Source organism: Palaemon carinicauda, chromosome 17 (assembly GCF_036898095.1).
Source record: "Palaemon carinicauda isolate YSFRI2023 chromosome 17, ASM3689809v2, whole genome shotgun sequence".
Classification (NCBI taxonomy): Eukaryota; Metazoa; Arthropoda; class Malacostraca; order Decapoda; family Palaemonidae; genus Palaemon; species Palaemon carinicauda.
In genome coordinates this window covers 7,970,176-7,989,474 of record NC_090741.1, presented here as the reverse complement: position 1 = coordinate 7,989,474, position 19,299 = coordinate 7,970,176, and the positions used below count along the sequence as shown (strand labels likewise).

The window sequence follows — 19,299 nt, the reverse complement described above, 5'->3', positions numbered from 1 at the left end:
TGTTCAATTCGTTAATTTTGATACTACTAATATTACTTATGGCATTAAACGCTTCATCATGACTTTCAAAAGATATCCAAGAGTCCCATTTTTCATCTCCAAGTCTCATCCTTATTTCCTTTATCAATCCATAGCACTCAAATGCTCTATATATATCATCATAATTTGTCTCTAATGGGATTTGGGAAACATGAAGGAATCGTAGTTTCCCTGTGTTACCCAAATTGCTAGATTTTTTAACATCAGTAGAGTGGTCCTTTTTAGTTCGAAGGTCGTCAACAGAATTTTCCTTAATTACAGTAGCAGAAGTCGTCAACAGTGCCGGGGGGGAGTCAGCAATTTCAGGGGATGGGGAGTCAGTATTTGAAGGTCCATATTTAAGGGTGGGATTTTCATGTTTTTTGTTGTTGTTTTGTTGGTTTACCTGCTTGAGAATTATATGAAAGTATCATACGTTGGAAAGGAAATTTGTATTCTCCACTATCGGCACAATGAGAGTATACTTCCCAGATGGTCCACTCCATACCCTACCCGAAGGATAGCATCAAACCAGATATAGAGGCACAGGTGTAAGCTAAACCCGCCTGTTAGGACTGAGACCAAGGTAATATGGAATCATCCTTCCCATATCTGTAATGATGGGCTTCCGGCCAAAAGCCAAGAGTCCCACCTCAAGGATTGGATCCCCCCTGGATTCCGATGACCCAACCCTTGAGAGTAGTTCCGCCAAAAAGGTCCAAACCATCTTTGGGATGGCTAAGATCATCCAATACTCTCATATATAGCTTTGAATGCGAATACCTCCCAACCGTGATCCCTTCTCCCATTCATCTAAGCAGGCAGTAATAACGAATGTGGAAATATCCACGCCATTTAAATAAAATAGAGAAAAAATAGATAAATAAATAAATGAACAATTATATATATATATATATATATATATGCATACATCTACATATATATATAACTAAGAAAAATAATAATCATAGAGATAGGACAGCAAGATGAAAGAAAGTTGATAAAATTAGGAGAAGGTCGAAGTAATATTAAGCAGAAGAAAAAGATGAAAAAGATGAAAGAGAGAAATTTAGATTTGAACTGGGGGAGCAATATCCGAAGTTCGAGAGCCCTCTTGCCCGTCACCAAGATTCAGCACGGGAATGAAATGCCGTGCTGAGGCTCAATGACTTCATTAAGGCATTCCCTCATTAAGAGGGGAAAAGTTAAAGAGGTTGGCATGTAACTGCAACAGCATTTTAGGCTACGTCTAATTAAAAGTAGTGTCCTTCTGGGTGGAAAGTTCCGCTATTTAAATAGGCAGTGGTAGCTGTCTCAAGTAAAAATATACTGTATGCAGCTTACCTGATCCTGGATTCACCCCAAGAACAGCTGGTGTATGAACATACTACTCTTCAACTTTCTCTCAAGGTACTTTCAGTCTCACCACTACATACCAAGACCACTGTCATAAAAGTGACCGACCCTATACCCGACCGTGGATTGTTCTCCAGGAATGATCTTCTGTCCTTTAGTCAGGTGGTAAAGAGCCAGGGAGATCCGCGACAAATCCATTTTGTCATTAAGATGTTAGATTGATTTGGGGCTTTCTGGCATCCTGACATTCATCAAGATGATCTACCCCAGAGTTCCAGCATCTCGGGTTCCACGTTCCCATCTGCCATATACTAGATGCTGGTCTGACCTGGAGGTGCACCAGGGTCTACTAGAGAAATGAAACCCAGCTGGCTTGGTAGTCCCTGCAGGCACCTTCAATGTCCTGCTTTACCTAGTTGCAGAGACAGACAAGAATGGTCACTGGGGGATAGGGAAAATGACTGCAATGCTACGACTCATTTGGCACAAATCCTTGATTAGTGTAATCAAGGATATGTGCAGGTGTTGGGAATGTCAGACTTGTGAGGTTTCAGGGGAGGTTGTTGCCCCACCATCCTCGAAAATAGTGACCTTCTACTTTTGAATTGGTCGCAATGGATCTTGTGAGTCTCCCACCCACCAGCACTGATTTTATGAGGTGTATGATGGTAGTCGACCATTGTTTCAAGTGAATGGTGGCAGCACCCCTAAGGTATAAGAGGAGCAGTATGATATGACAAGCACTTGAAGACCGAGTTTTTCCTAATATTCTGCATGTTCCAGTCCGGATATTGATTGATAACAGTCATGAGTTTATGTTCCAGGAATTTACTGAGTTGGAGTTGTACAATGCTGTACATAGGAAAACAACTCCATAAAAACTAGGTGTTCTCCACCTTTTTCCTTCAAGTACCCCCTGAGTTATAAAACAATTTATCCCAACTCTCAGTAATCAGACGTCGAACAAAATGTAATTAAGTGACTAACTCAATATAAATTGGTACAGCATAGATATTATCAAAGAATTCAAAGTTTAATGACCTTATTGAGATGAAACACTGATATTCCAATTGTTTTCGAAAGATACTATAGACAGGTGAAACAATACTTGCCTTATCAACCAATGCTGAACATCAGTGTGAAGGGTGTGCTTATCTGTTACAAACAAGTTTCTCAATTCAAAGCAGTATTAGACAGGCGAAATCGTGGGTCATGTTCCACACTAAGCCGTGATGGATATTTAGTTTTCAAGTTCAACAGCATTGAAAATCCTTGCTGACAAAGTTAAGCACTAGAGAACATCAGCAAAGGTCAGAACTACATCGAATACAACAGGGTGAATCTCACAATTTTAAAACAGATTAGTCAGGGAAAATGCTTCAGATGCATTTTCTGCAAGAGTCGTTCATCAACTCTAATTCTTTTTGCCTTTATCTGGTAAAATGTGCAGATCCACAATGAAAAAGTTTCTAATCAATTTTGATTCCAGTTTTTTCCTCCCTCTCAGCATATTCAACTACCTAAAATATTTTTTTCATCAGCCATCTAAGTACCCCTAGAAATCTACTTTTGAACCCCTGAGGGTTCGTAAACCCCAGATCAAGAACCCCTGATATGAACCATCTAGTAATGGCACAATGGAGCGGGTGAACTGCACCATTGGTAACTTACTGAGGGTGATTCGCACCATTGGTAACTTACTGAGGGTGATTCATGGGGAATTTCAGAAATAGGATCGGTATTTATCCTGAGCTATTATCAGCTAAAACCATTCCCACCACACTGAGATTGGTTGTACTCCAGCTTATAACATACTGAAGTGTGCTCGCCATGTTGCTACCAACCCATTGCTCTCAGCAGAAACGATAGACCCATGAGCTGAAGGACATTGTCAGTGCAATCCCTTTAGGGAGGGTTCTCGATACAGTAAGGAAGGACTCTTCTTGTCACTAGCAATTGTTGTTGATGTTTGTTATTTTGTGTTTGTGTGTGTGTGTGTATATGTATATGTATATGTATATGTATATATATATATATATATATATATATATATATATATATATATATATATATTGAAGGGTGCTAACAATGTTGACAGTAACCCAATGTTTTCAGCAGAAACGAGAGACCCATGGGCAAAAGGACATTGTCGGTGCAATCCTTCTAAGCAGGGTTCTCAATACAGAAGGGAATGAATCTTCTTGTCGCTGACAATTCATGTTGGTGTTGTTTTGTGTGTGTGTGTATATATATTATATATATATATATATATATATATATATATATATGTATATATATATATATATATATATATATATATATATATATATATATAAATATATATATATATAAATATTTATATATATATATATATATATATATATATATATATATATATATATATATATATATAAATATATATATATATAAATATATATATATATATATTTATATATATAATATATATATATATATATATATATATATATATATATATATATTTATATAAATAAATATATATATATATATATATATATATATATAAATATATATATATATATATATATATATATATATATATATATATATCTATATCTATATATATATATATATCTATCTATCTATCTATTATATATATATATATATATATATATATATATATATATATATATATATATATATATATATATATATATAGATATATATATATATAGATATATATATATATATATATATATATAGATATATATATATATATATATATATATATATATATATATATATCTATATATATATATACATATATATATATATATATATATATATATACATATATATATATATATATATATATATATATGTATATATATATATATTATACAAAGATGGTTTCCTGTCTGCGAACCAAACATATGATATATATCATGGCTGGCCAGTTAAACAACCTCTTGAATTCCAAACTCACTTGTTTGCTTTTACATTAAATCTGTTACACTTGGATATATTAATACCCGAACTCTGAGACAGTTAAATAACTCAGAGATAAGTAATATATAAAACACTGAATATCAAAAGGTCTGTTAAGTAGACTAAAAAAAATATGGGGAATTATTTCTACGAATATTCAAGCAACTCAAACTTCAGTTCATAACAGAACACGAGCGAATATGAATTAAACACAAGTGACTGAAATAATACACTCTTTGCAAAAATAAATATTATCTATATAAATATAAATCACAACAAATAAATCAATCCAATTACCAAGTCTGAACAAAACTTAGATTAAGAGAAAAATGGTATGATCTGAAAGTTATATGGTCACTCGACTTGAAAACTGAATCTGAATACAACCTTCGACTGAGATAAAAGGGATAATTCAATGAAAATTATATAATTACTGGTTTCACTTGAAATTAAAACTGAATACAAATACTCAAGTTTGATGTTTAACCCTTTCACCCCCAGTCTCTTTGGAAATTTCCAACCCTTAATCCCCAAGGGGTTATTTTTTCCCCAGCACATTTTGCAGTGTATTTTTTTTAATTGCTCCAACAGCCTTAATTTTTGTCATAGAGAGGTCAGGTTGGTCTCATTCTCTTGGAAAATGCCTGAATTTTCTCAAAAAATTATGAAAAAATATAGTAAAAATAATTTTATAGCATCTTTTAGCAAGGACGTACCAGTACGTCCATGGGGGGTAAAGGGATGAGTTTTGTGAAACATACCAGTACGTCCTTTGGGGGTAAAAGGGTTAATAAAAATAGATAACCAGATCACGATACAAAATCTTTTCTCGTTATTACAGGGCCATTTACAAAAGCTTTACATAATGCCAACACTCACCACAACATCGTGAATTTAAAATCACATGCCAAATTTACAGCAATGTTTTAGTTCACTACACATGATATATGCGGGGGCACAAAATCACTTTGGAGAGGACACGCTATAGGTACTGAACACTTTTAAAACAATACGCTGAGCTGACAGAGCGGGGAGATGGCGATGACTTAAGGCTGGGATTCTCTATTGATCTATGCAACCCTGGCATCACCTTATAAATGAAACTTTGCTACTTCCAGAAACTTCCAGGAAAGTGAGTTCTGGAAGTGTGGGGGCTGAGCTAAGGCATCAGAGTTAACAAGTATTGCACTCTCCAACACATATCCACGCAACAAAAGACGAAATATCACAGTCAGCTAGCTCCACCCACCCTTTTGTCAATAAAATAAAAAAAGAGATGAGATCTATCACTAGGTTTTTCGAGAATTTTTCAAAACACATGGCATATTGCATATTCTCTCACAAACATGACACAACACCTCATAAAAATAGAAAAATATTTACATAAGGCCTTGTTCATGTCTTGTATGGTCACCTAACACTCTCAAACAGGTTACGTAAGACTTTGTAACAAAAATACGTGATATAGAAAGTTAATTCTTAAAAAAACATAAATTTACATATACTGACTTGAATACAATGAAATTAATGACGAAAGTCTTACGTAATTTACTCAAACTTGAATCTACATGAAAGAAACTCATCTGAAGAGCTGGCTAACCTCTTCAATGCACATGTGAAAACATAAATAAATCCTAAATGAACTGCTGTATTTACTCTACACTAGATCAACTTCGTAAGATAGCTCCACCCAAAAAAGATATATTATTCAGGGCCTGAATCCATCGATTCAGAGCGAGATAAATAATCCGCAACCCCGTTTACTTTACCTGATATGTGCTTTACATTAATACAATGCGTTTGCAAACATAACGATCGCTTAGTTAACCTCTGATTATTATTTTTCATGTTATTAACAAAAGTTTAAGGATTATGATCCGAATACACTGTAATCTCTTCCTTTTGTCGTCGATTCACGTAGTTAGATCGGTGGAGTGAGGACATGCTGAAGAAGTGCTCTGTTGAAATTTAACAACAATAGTGGCAAGTTAAAAGTGAAAATCGTCAAGTTAATAATTTCCAACATCATTAAGTTGTATAAATTGGAATCAAAGTCATTGGAATACTAAATAGTGCAAAATTACAAATTAATAGATGATTACAACTGGGACACAGGTAAGAGTTACCAATTATGGTTTTCCCGACTCATTTGGACTTAAATATGGTGTAAACTACAAAAATGTTAGGAGCCATTAAGAACATTAGAAGGAAACCTCATGAAAAGACTGAAACAGGAAAATCAGCTGAAGAAGAAACAAATGAATTTCTACAGATAATGTAGAATACATCAGTATATGATAGTGACAATATGGAGGAAGGTGCCTGTGGAAGAAATGATGAATTAGCGAATGGATCGTTGGTCACCGTGGAATCTGATGACACTGAATTATGTGAGCACTGCAAGACTGTCGTTGCCAATGATGGAATTTGTTGTGATAGATGTCAAAAATGGTATCATTTTGAAAACGCATGTTCTGGGTTAATAGAAAATTTATCACAAGCCCACAGAAGGCTATTGTGTAATGAACATATTTATTACATGTGAAGGAATTGTACTGATAAGTTCAATGAGGATGCAACAAACATACAAAGAAAATTATTGGATGAAGAAGTCGTAATGTACCATCATTTGGTTCAGGTCTTGATGAATAAAATAGAAGAAATGAAGGATAGCATGACAGAATTGAGAAATAAAGTGCAAGAAACAAGAGATGAGATGCAAGAATTAAGAAATGAAATGAAAGAATTCAAAAATGAAAAGAAAAGGAATGAAGATGACATAGATAGGAAGCATCTAACTGGTACATATGCTGAAAAGCTGAAATCAAAGAAAACATTGATTGTAAAATCAACTGATGAGGTTTCAGCAGTTAATAATAAGAAAACAATTATGACCAATTTAAAAGCCCAAGTTGAAAGCACTGCTGAAACAAAAGATGGCCACCTGATCATAAAATTTGCAGATAAACAGAACCTGAAGCAGGCAATCAGAATTGGAACAAGGTAATGTAAAAAATCACTGCTACAGAAAAAGGAAAACTTAAACCGAAGATAAAACTTACAAATGTACCAGAAGATGATGATGATATTATTCAAAGTCTAAAGCTTAAGAACCAGTGGCTAAAAAGACACATTGTAGAAAATGATGATCTGATTATCATGATGCAAGAGAATTCAAGAATGGATAAACATACACTATATTATAAAATGTACACCTAAGATACGTAAAGCAATCTATGAAAATGGAGATAAACTTAGTACCACATATAGAATATGTAATGTTTACGACCATTACAAATGCCAGGAATTTGGGCATAGTGCAGCAAATTGCAAGAATAAACAGTCGTGCCCCAAGTGCGTGGGAGAACATGAAGCGGGACATTGCAGTGCTGTTGAAGTTAAATGCGTAAATTGTGTGAGAAAGAACTATGATGACACAAAACATAAATCCTATGATAGAGTAAACTGTGAAGTTTATAAACAAGAAAATAACAAGAGCCAGAAACAATACTGACCATGGCTTCGATTAAGAAAATATCATGTAATCTAATAAATATACAATCCATTGGCAATAAAACTCATATCATTAAGGAAGTCGTAAGTGATCAAGATGTGGATATTTTCTTATTAACTGAAACTTGGTTGAGTGGTAATGTGAGTGACAGATCGAAAATAAATGAAATGACACCTAAATCTTATAACTTTTATCATGAACCAAGAGAAGACAAAAGAGGTGGTGGCATTGGAATCTTAATTAAGAAATCATATAAAGTTACAGTAAGAAATCATCTCATAGTTAATTCATTTGAATATATGAATATTAAAATTTTATCTTGAAATGTAAATCTACAAATAGTTATACTCTATAGACCACCGAGCAAAAGCAAAAGAATGTTCTTAGATGAATTTAATAACTTACTAGATACATTGAACGATAATCAAAATATAGTTATATGTGGTGATTTCAACCTACATCTTGATAACAGAGTATACCCATATGTCAATGAATTTAGAGAATTGATTGACAACCACAAAACAGCTCAGTCTAATCATATACTAGATCTAGTTATAGTAAACAAAAACAACAACATCATACTAAATATGGAGATTGAATCTTACTGCTCTATATCCCCAATGCATAAGTTAATGTCTTTTGAAATAGATGTTAGAAAAAATAATGCAATACAGAAGGAAATCAGATACAGAATTAAGACTAACTTTGATCCAAGAGAGTTCATTGAACAAAGCCTAGAGGATATAAAAGGGATAACGCCAGTCTGTAACTGTGAAGAGAATCACACCCTCGTAGAGAGACAATCCTGTATAAACTGCATTACTGATAGAAGTAAAACTATATTTGCAACTAATTATAATAATAGGTGCCCGGAAATAACAAAAATAATCACAATTAAAGAAAAATCGAACTGGTTTGATAATGAATTACATGAAGAAAAAAGAGAAAAAGAAAAATTGAGGATAAATGGAAAAGAAGTAAAAATAATGAAAACTGGCAACATTACAAAGCAGCTAGAAATCGCTCCAATTACCTTATCTTAGTTGAAAAAAGGCCTATTATAAAAAAGTGTGCAATGAAAATGACCCACGGAAAATACATAAGAACCTAAAGAAAGTATTAGGTCTAAAGACAGAAATAGTATTGCCTGACATAACTAATGATCCTAAATGCCTAGCAGATGATTTTATTGATTATTTTGAAGAAAAAATAAATCAAATCTGCTCCATTTTTCACAACATCGGCACAACAGAACGAAGGAATACATCAGCAACAGGTGTAAGTAAGCTAAGGGTATTCAAAGAGTTAAGTCAGTGATTATATGAGAATAATAAAGTAAAAAAAAACCTACTGCGGAAATGACCCACTTCCAATTAACGATGTAAAAGATGCAGAAAATTTCACCAGACTACAAGAGACCTACCAAAACATGGTAAATATGAGTATAACACAGGCAGTTTTCCCTGATTGGGAAAAAAGTTGCATGTATCAAGCCTGTGTTTAAAGGAAAAGGTGATGCAGACAATTTAAGTTCATATAGGCCAATATCAAATCTGTCATATTTTTCGAAAATTATTGAAACTGCTGTACACGAACAAACCTGGAAACATCTGAAAAAATCTAATGCCATACCTGATGATCAATCTGCATACAGAGAAAATTACTCCACAGAAACAACAGTGTTAGCGATTAAAAATGACATAACAGAAATTATAACAAATGACAAGTGTTGCATTCTTGTGATGCTTGATCTAAGTGCAGCATTTGATACTGTAGAACATACATATCTGATAGAAGACCTTAAAGCTGTGGTCATCGTAGAACGAGCATATGACTGGTTTGTGAGTTATCTTGAAAACTGCAAAGTTAAAGTAGTAATATCCAATGTTGAATCTGAGACAAGAAAACTAACCAAAGGGGTGCCTAAAGGCAGTGTACTAGGTCCTCTCCTGTTTGAAATTTACACGATTGAACTGGCAAATATACTTGAAACTCACAGAGTTAAATTTAAAATATACGCTGATGATACACAATTCTATTTCCCAATAGAATCAGTTGATGAAGTTAAAAGAAAGATACATGAAATAATGAATGACATTAAGGCTTGGATGTTAACAAAAAAGCTCAAGCTCAATGAAGATAAAAGTGAATGTATTATTTTTGGAAATGAAAGATATAAAAAGAATCAAATGCTTCCAACGAATTAAAATAGGTCAATCGATCATTGACCTTAAGAAATCTGTCAGAAATCTTGGAGTAATCATGGATGATAGACTGACAATGAATGAACATATAAATAATATGGTAAGAAATTGTAACTATCATATAAGAAACATAGCATTTATTAGTAAATACTTAGATGAAAAATCTATGGCCATACTCATTAATCACCACATATTTTCAAGAATTGATTACTGCAACTCACTGTTCTATGGCTTACCAAATTATCAGCTGAAGAAAATTCAGAGAGTACAAAACAGAGCTGCTAGATTAGTAAAAGGACTACACAATGGGGAAAGAGTTACCCCTGCACTAATTGAATTACACTGGCTGCCGGTAAAAGCGAGAATTGAATACAAGCTACTCTTACTAACATTTAAGATACTGAACCAAAATATCTAAAAGAATGCCTGAACAAACTAGAACTAGAAACAAATGTTAACATAAGACACAAGAGTGACAAACATAGGCTATCTGAACCAAGAACAAATAGTAAATTTGGTGAAAGGGCTTTTAGCTACTGTGCGCCTAGACATTATAATAAACTGCCAACTGAAATGAAGGACATAAAGGAAGCAATTGAATTTAAGAAGAAAGTAAAGACATTACTTTTCACAAGATCATATGATTTGGAAGATGCTACAATCAAAGAATTGTATAAGTTATAATGAAAATGTTTCGTTAGATGATTAATATGGACCTGCCCGAGAAGTAGTTCACTCGACTTCAGTGGAGGGTTGGATTTAAACCCAAAACAAGTAAACAAGTAAAATAAAAACTTGTTTATCGCTGCAATCAGCGACCGCAGTTCCGTTTCAACTGTCGAGTCGGCTCGTTGCTTCTTCTTCAACTTCGACGTCATAAAGCAAACAGGGTGAAGAATTCCTTCCTTATCAGACAGCTTCAATCCCGTTATCCGACGCATCCACTTGGATAAGGATTTTCTCGTTTAAATCCGGTGCTTGATGTATCGGTTTCTTAGTTAATATGGTCTTCCTTAGATTTTTCCTTTTCCCTGATATCTCGATAACGTAGGTCCAGTCACTGCTCTCCTCCAAAATCCGGAATGATTAGGTAGTAGGGAGGCCAGGACACAAGCCACCCGTTGAGATACTACCGCTAGAGTTATTGGATCATTTGACTGGCGAGACAGTAATACATTGGATTCCTGTCTCTGGTTACGGCTCATTTTTTCTTTGCCTACACATACACCGAACAGTCTGGCCTATTCTTTACACATTCTCGTCTTTCCTCATACACCAACAACACTGAAAACACCAAATACTTCTTTTCCGATCAAATGGCTACTTATTGTACTGTAATTGTTCAGCGGCTACTTTCCTCTTGGTAAGGGTAGAGAGAGACTTCAGATATGATAAGCAGCTATTTTAGGACACTCAAAATCAAACCATTGTTCTCTAGTCTGGGGTAGTGCCATAGCCTCTGTACCATGGTCTTTCACTGTCTTGGGTTAGAGTTCTCTTGCTTGAGGGGACACTCGGGCACACTATTCCATCTTATATATATATTTTTTTCATTTTTTATGTACTGTATATATATATATATAATATATATATATATATATATATATATATATATATATATATATATATATATATATATATACTGTATATTTCTTTACTTTTTTCTTACTCATTTTATTAAAATGATGTGTTGGGCAGGCTTAATAGCAAGGCCATGGATGTCTGGTGGTTTATGAAGAGGTTGTCTTTTCCTTATCCGATTCCTTTCCTTTTCAAAATCATCCTTACTCCTCCCTTCAGTTGAAGTGGCTATCCTGGAGGGTATTTAGCCTTGCATGGTGTATTGGCTCCTCCGTGTTGACCAGTTTTCCGTCTTTTCTTCTATAGGCTATGGGTTAGATCAATCATTTTATTTATATTTCTATACATGTTGTTCTTGTTATAATTCTTGTTAATTTGGTTTTTAAGTATGATGTATCTTTTTTTTACTACTATTAATTCTTATGCTCTCTGGAGACATTGAGCAAAATCCGGGACTAGTACGTCCTAGATTTCGTCAATGTCACCTACTGTATTGCAATATTCGTGGGCTTCATACAAATATTCAAGACCTAACAGTTGCGTACAGACAGTATGATTTTCTTTCGTGCTTAGAGCTTTTGCACAGAGAGTTTATGCTTCAACTGAAAAAGATTACAATTTAACCATAAAAGAAACCTTTTCTGGTACAACCCAGGAACATAGGTGGTGGACTACCCTTAAATCTGCACTCTTTGGTGTAGATGAAATAGTTCCTCCTTTACTTAAACTAGATGGCTCTGTCACTAACTGTCCAAAGGAAAAGGCAACCCTTTTGGCAGATGTATTTGACAGCAAGCAGAGTACAGTAATGAGAAACTCTAACTTCCTCATTCCTGTTTTCCTAAGGCTAAACTAACTAGTTTAGCTTTTCAATGTCATGAAACTAAAGCTCTCTTTATGGATCTTGATGGTTATGGAGGTGTAGACCCAAATGGTATTTTTCATTTGTTTTTTTTTATAGGAAATGCATATTTCTTAGCGCCAAAGTTATCTGTTATTTTGTGCAAGTTAGCAAGAAGAGGAGCTTTTAGCACTTTTTGCAGAATTGGTAATGTTACTCCACAATGTAAATGTGTTTGTGGTAGCTCAAGTCCAACCTTATTACTGCCCAGTCTCCATAACTCCGATATTATATAAAGTTTTTGAGCGTCTTTTGGCAAACCATCTTAATAGGTTTGCTGAAGGTAATCATCTGTTCCCTAGTTTGCAATTTGTTACTTGGACTCCTTTTAACTTGGGCGTTACTTTGAGTGGAACCAACGGAGAGCTGCCTGCAGCATGGAGTCTCTTAGCTTTTTCTATGTGTTGCTCTTCCTATTCCGCATTAGATCAAGGGGCTTCCTTCACTTTCACGAGCTTGTTCGACATCGTTACAGAGAAGCATGTCAAGAAGTTGGAGAAAGCCAAACTTTATCTAGAATTTCTTCAGTACAGTCAATTGAGTAACATTGTACCCAATTTTGTAAAATTTAAACTGTATAGATCAGCATTATATCAAACGCCATTTTATATATATATATATATATATATATATATATATATATATATATATATATATATATATATATATATATTTATATACAGTGTATATATATATATGTATATATAAATATATATACTGTATATATATATATATATATATATATATATATATATATTATATATATATATATACACACACACACACACATCTATATATATATATATATATATATATATACACACACATATATATATATATATATATATATATATATATATATATATATATATATATATATACAGTATATATATATGTATATACTGTATATACATATATATATATATATATATATATATATATATATATATATATACACACACATATATATACCACACATATATATATATATATATATATATATATATATATATATATATATATATATATATATATTTCTGATAAATCGCTGGAACGTGCAATGTCTGAAGATGACAGCGAGCTTTGTGGAATAAAGGAAACGGAGATTTGACAAGCGCTTTCGTGTTATTATTACATCTCTTTACGGATACAAAGAAACCTCTGTGAAGACGTAAATACAGAATAAAAATAAGCAAATTACTTGAAAGTAGTTTTTTAAAAACATTATTCACTGATACTACATCCAGTTTGTACATTCCTGAAATGGTGTTAAGCAGATCTTCGAAATTTTTCCCAATTAAACATGTTTCAATACTATTTAGTTTAACAAAATCTTTACAAAATATAAGTTCTTTAGCAGCTTTCCAATTAATGCTATGGTTGCAATTATTCATATGCTGAAAAATACTGCTGGTAATGTTACCCGTTCTTATATTATAGTCATGCTGTTTTAATCTAGTTTCTAGTGCATTGCAACTTTGCCCAATACCGGTATATCATTTATTAGACTCTGCATTGAATTTCATAAATATGTCCGTTCCTCTGCTTTGGGCAATTTTTAATCAGTATATTCTTGAGTGTGCTGTTTTAAAAAATTACGTTAATTCTAACAGGTTTCAATATTTCAGGCAGATGTACAAACTGTTTGAAAAAGGTAAAACAAGGAGGGTTTTCACATTAAAATAATTGTTGTTAACAAATCCATAAAAAAAGTTTTCTTTGCCTTTTGACAAGCTTTGTTTATGAAATGTGATTGATATTTTGAAATGAATGCGATTTCGTGAATTTTATTAAGCTCAGCTTCATGGAAATCAGGGCAGCTTACTTGCAGTACCCATATAAACATGGATGAAAAAACCCATTATTATGGTTGATGGGTGATGATTAGAATGTAATTTTAATTTTTTCCTGAATGATTTGTTTACTATGTGTGTCTTTAGACTTTATTTGTAAAGTATGAGGGTAGGGAGTATAAATTACTGACCATTTTAATTATAGTATGTACATAATCATTCCCATTTAATTTGTCATCCTATCCTCTCACTGAATTTAATTTTCTAACCCAGTGCTGAAAACTAAGAATTTTGATGTACTGTATTATAAAGTATTATATGGGAAAATTGTGTGAAGGGACTGATACATTTAATTTCATTTTTTATGCATATTCTTTGTTACTTTTAATTCATCATCCTTTCCCTCTACGGGATTCTTTTTTTGTAATGATATTGATGTTCTTAAAAATGAAATTGTTTTTGATATCCCGAGTAGGGCATTGCTGTTAGTTAAGAGACATTTTTTCAGATGAGCTGAAAGGCTAGTTGGGGGAATATAATAACAGCCTTTAAGAAAAAAATTGACACAGAATTTTGTTATTTACTAATTTTTATGTATGAATGCACCCTTAACCACATTTTAAAAATGCCCCAAATAAGCTTTTTTTTTTTTTTCTTTCAGAACTGGCAGCTTGCCTCTAGGTGTACGAGGCAAGCCTTTTTCATTAATACGAGTTGGAGATTGGTAATCAAGATCTTCCAATAAGGCTGTCTTGGTACGGGAGGAAATGACAGGCTCAACTCTAAAGTTCTCCTGGGAACGAGATGCTTTCACTGCTCTAATAGGAGACACTTCTATAGGGGTGAACATCTTATCTGCATAGTCTGACAAAAATAAACAAACACTCAGCACACTCGAGGGCGAGGGAGATCTAAACATAACAGCATAATCTGGTAGCAAAGCATCTAATGGATTCGGCTCAGGGAGCACAGTAGCCATAGCCAGAGGATCCGAAATACGAACATGATCCATTTCATATTGCAAATCATTAACACTAGGTGATAACATGGAAATGTAAATACCGCCATCGCCCTTTCATGACAAAAACCTCTGAAGGCTCCTGATATGAAGAACTAAGTGTAAAAATAACATTTGTCACTGAAGCTGCCTTACGTTCTTTCTCACTGCTAATAGAAGGAGGGGAATGATCTCTCTTGCCTCCCTTCTTATGGCGCGAATGATATCTAATCCACTGGGAGGATGACCACTCATTACAATACTCACACGGAGATTTCACCGGACATCTTTTCCCTTGACATGACAGATATACCGAGCGAGGGTCCACTTTTATCTGGCTCGTGAAGTTACCACAGGAGGGGCAATTACGGCTCGGGAGGCAAAGCATCAAATTTGACACAGTCAAAAGGCACACACTCTTAACTCACAAATAATGAATAAAGCAAGTGTCAAGGAATTGCATTTAGACACAGAAGAAATAAGTACTGGTACTATAAGGGTGAAGAGCACGCGATGCAGTTATGTGATCATGTGAAGGCAGGCACGTCCAACTACTTTCACAACAAGAAGTGTTGTGAGTAAATGCTTGATACAAGCATGGCGCGCCATGTACAGCAGTTGCCTAGCAATCCAACAACGTAATCTACCAATTTCATTTTGATTGTCTGGCTGCAGAAAATGAAACCAGAAGTAACCCCGTATATATCACTCAGAAGTTTCTATCCTTGTAGGAGTAAATAGGGCATACAAGGTAAGCCAAAGAAATAGTTACATTACATAAAAAAATATACAGCAGAGAGACAATCACAGTCAATAAAACTTTAGAAGACAAGGACATAAATGATATTCCTTATGGCAACAAATACTGCATTGGATAACAGAATACGTACCAAGCAGCGAAGCAAACAGATTGGCAGCATCGGTCTTTGTTGGATTAAGGGGGAGAAAATCTTCAAATACGGCAGGCTTATTACGTTTGCCTTTTTTCAAAACATGCTGCGCTAATTCTGCATGGCTGAGGTGGTACGATTTTGGAGTCAGGATTCTATCAGCACTATACGTTATTTTCCTCGACCTTGACGGCAACTGCGACGAGCGATCGTTGTCACAACTCACGCTTTGAGCGAAGGGAATATCACTTACTACAAATTCTTTAGTTCCTTGGAAGCCTGCTGTTTCTTTCGGAGTCTGCTCCATCCTGGGAATTCCTAGTCCTACTGGTCTCCCTGCTGTGGGAAGCAACTTAGATGGGACATCTTTGCTGAGGGGAAAAGGGTGGTCGTCAAATTGGGTAAAATTGAACAAATAACGAAAGTAAATTACAATATTAAGAATATCCTTACAAAATTTCTTAATCATCCACCCATTCATATTGAGCTCTGTATATAGTTTCAAATAACTTACAGCCAAAACATATGGCTAACTGAAAGCAAGAGGTTATATATACTGTACTGCATTAATTAGTTTTAAAATTTATTTCATCAGACAATGGTTGGGAGGGGTAAATGTGAATGGGAAAAAAAAAAAAAAAAAAAAAAAAAAAAAAAAAAAAAAAAAAAAAAAAAAAAAAACCTAGAATTATCATTCTACCAAAAATTACTGGTACAGAAAGTCCTCAACTTACAAACTTAATAGGTTCCAAGAAGCTGTTTGCAAGTCAAATTTTGTTAAATTTTGGCCTAGGGTAGGCTTCACCTAACTCGCATACCTATGATTTTCAGTTGCAAAAGCCAATATATATATATAAAATTTAAAGTAATTTGTATTTTTCCTAATGATACAAACCTTGAGCCCTTTATTAACCCTGGATAGGTACGCTCCTCGGACACCCCTTTAAGGGTATACTCGGACGCGCGCGACCCCGACGCCAAAATAAATTCTTGAAAAATCAGTTTTTGCAGTAACCTCCTTTTTTCTTTTGCCAAAAAAAATCTTCAATGAATGCTTAAAACAACTGTAAAGATAAATACTACTCATCTGCAGAAAAACTATTTATTATAAATATTTTAAAAAATTAAGTAGAAAAAAAATACCTTACATAAAAATTCATAAAAAAAAAGTTTATACATATATACACAAATCCTTTTAGAATTTGATTCTTGAATGTTTAGGACACATCTTGATGTATTTTGGATGAAGTCAGACCCATGGAGGTGAAGATCTGAAATGAGGAAAAAAGGGTAACTTTTTTGGCCAAAAAAATTTGTCCAAATTTCATGAATTTTTTTGGGTACCCAATGAAATAGGAAGTGGCTAATTTTTTTAGGGAATAAACATATGTTATCCTAAAATAGAAATATGTAAAAAAATCTTCATTATTTTGTAAATTACATTTATATCAGGGGCCATATCTAAAGGTAATTTTTTGAGTACTTAGAAATTTCGTAAAAAAATACATATATTTAATATATAATATGATATTTATGCAGGTAAAAATATACCAAAATATCACAAATTCTATAGGGAACAAGAATATATATAGATAGGGCAACTTACGCTTCGGATATGTCCACAAAATGGCCGCCAACCACACTGACTCAGACTCCCTAATCTGCCACTTGAAATGTAGGAAGGGTATGTCAATTTCAAGGTGTTATTTATTAATCTAATTATTCTTGGATATGCATAAAAATTGTATGGTGGGTTGCTGGATAATTTTCGATTATTTTACGACTATAAAATTAAAATTCTGACCCCAAAAAAAAAATTTTGAAGGGAAATAAAATCGAAAAAAAAAATGTAAAACAATATAATATTTTAGCTAAAAAAATTTGATGATACTCAATCAAAAAAGAAGTAAACAAAATTTTCCGACAAATAAACATCTAGATGAATCATTACTCTGTGATAGTTCCTTAGTACGTAGTAATTTTGAAAGAAATGGGAAAAAACGAAAAAATGGCAATCACCGGAAAATCGAACACATACCTATATATACGCCATATCTGGCTAAAAAAAAGATAGGCATGGGTAGCCAGATCATCTAGAAACACTTTCCAACACTATAAAAATATAAGTTTTGCGACACTACTTGCCAATTCCTTTCGGTAACATGACTAAGCAAAAAAATGCAAAACAAATAAAAAGGGGCACTCGCGGAAAAATGGCTCGGAAAAATGGCTAACATTCTAATATACGGCATTTCAGAAGAAAAAAAAATTCAGCCACGTGCTAGGCAAACCATCAAGGCACATTTTCCGACAAATAAACATCTAAATGAATCATTACTCTGTGATAGTTCCTTAGTACGTAGTAATTTTGAAAGAAATGGGAAAAAACGAAAAAATGGCAATCACAGGAAAATCGAACACATACCTATATATACGCCATATCTGGCTAAAAAAAAAAGATAGGCATGAGTAGCCAGATCATCTAGAAACACTTTCCAACACTATAAAATTATAAGTTTTGCGAAACTACTTGCCAATTCCTTACGGTAACATGACTAAGCAAAAAAATGCAAAACAAATAAAAAGGGGCACTCGCGGAAAAATGGCCATTCTAATATACAGCATTTCAGAAAAAAAAATTTCAGCCACGTGCTAGGCAAACCATCAAGGCACATTTTCCGACAAATAAACATATAAATGAATCATTACTCTGTGATAGTTCCTTAGTACGTAGTAATTTTGAAAGAAATGGGAAAAAACGAAAAAATGGCAATCACAGGAAAATCGAACACATACCTATATATACGCCATATCTGGCTAAAAAAAAAGATAGGCATGGGTAGCCAGATCATCTAGAAACACTTTCCAACACTATAAAAATATAAGTTTTGCGACACTTCTTGCCAATTCCTTATGGTAACATGACTAAGTAAAAAAATGAAAAACAAATAAAAAGGGGCACTCGCGGAAAAATGGCCAACATTTTATTATACGCATTTCAGAAAAAAAAATTTCAGCCACGTGCTAGGCAAACCATCAAGGCACATTTTCCGACAAATAAACATCTAAATTAATCAT

The 19,299-nt window shown here is 33.6% G+C and overlaps 1 protein-coding gene across 14 annotated transcripts in view; it reads right to left on the bottom strand.

Moving 5' to 3' along the window:
- The window catches only part of LOC137656632 (uncharacterized), a 425,700-nt gene that overhangs the window by 16,113 nt on the left and 390,288 nt on the right, over positions 1-19,299 (bottom strand). For 10 of the 14 annotated variants that reach the window (XM_068390814.1, XM_068390809.1, XM_068390811.1 and 7 more), the window contains one exon: positions 16,222-16,592. The exons of 1 other annotated variant lie outside the window; for it this stretch is intronic. In XM_068390814.1, coding sequence (XP_068246915.1) covers positions 16,222-16,592 — 371 coding nt within the window. Of the gene's footprint in view, positions 1-16,221; positions 16,593-19,299 lie in introns of those variants that run through there. 3 more of the 14 variants (XR_011046976.1, XM_068390813.1, XM_068390816.1) reach the window with 2 other exon arrangements.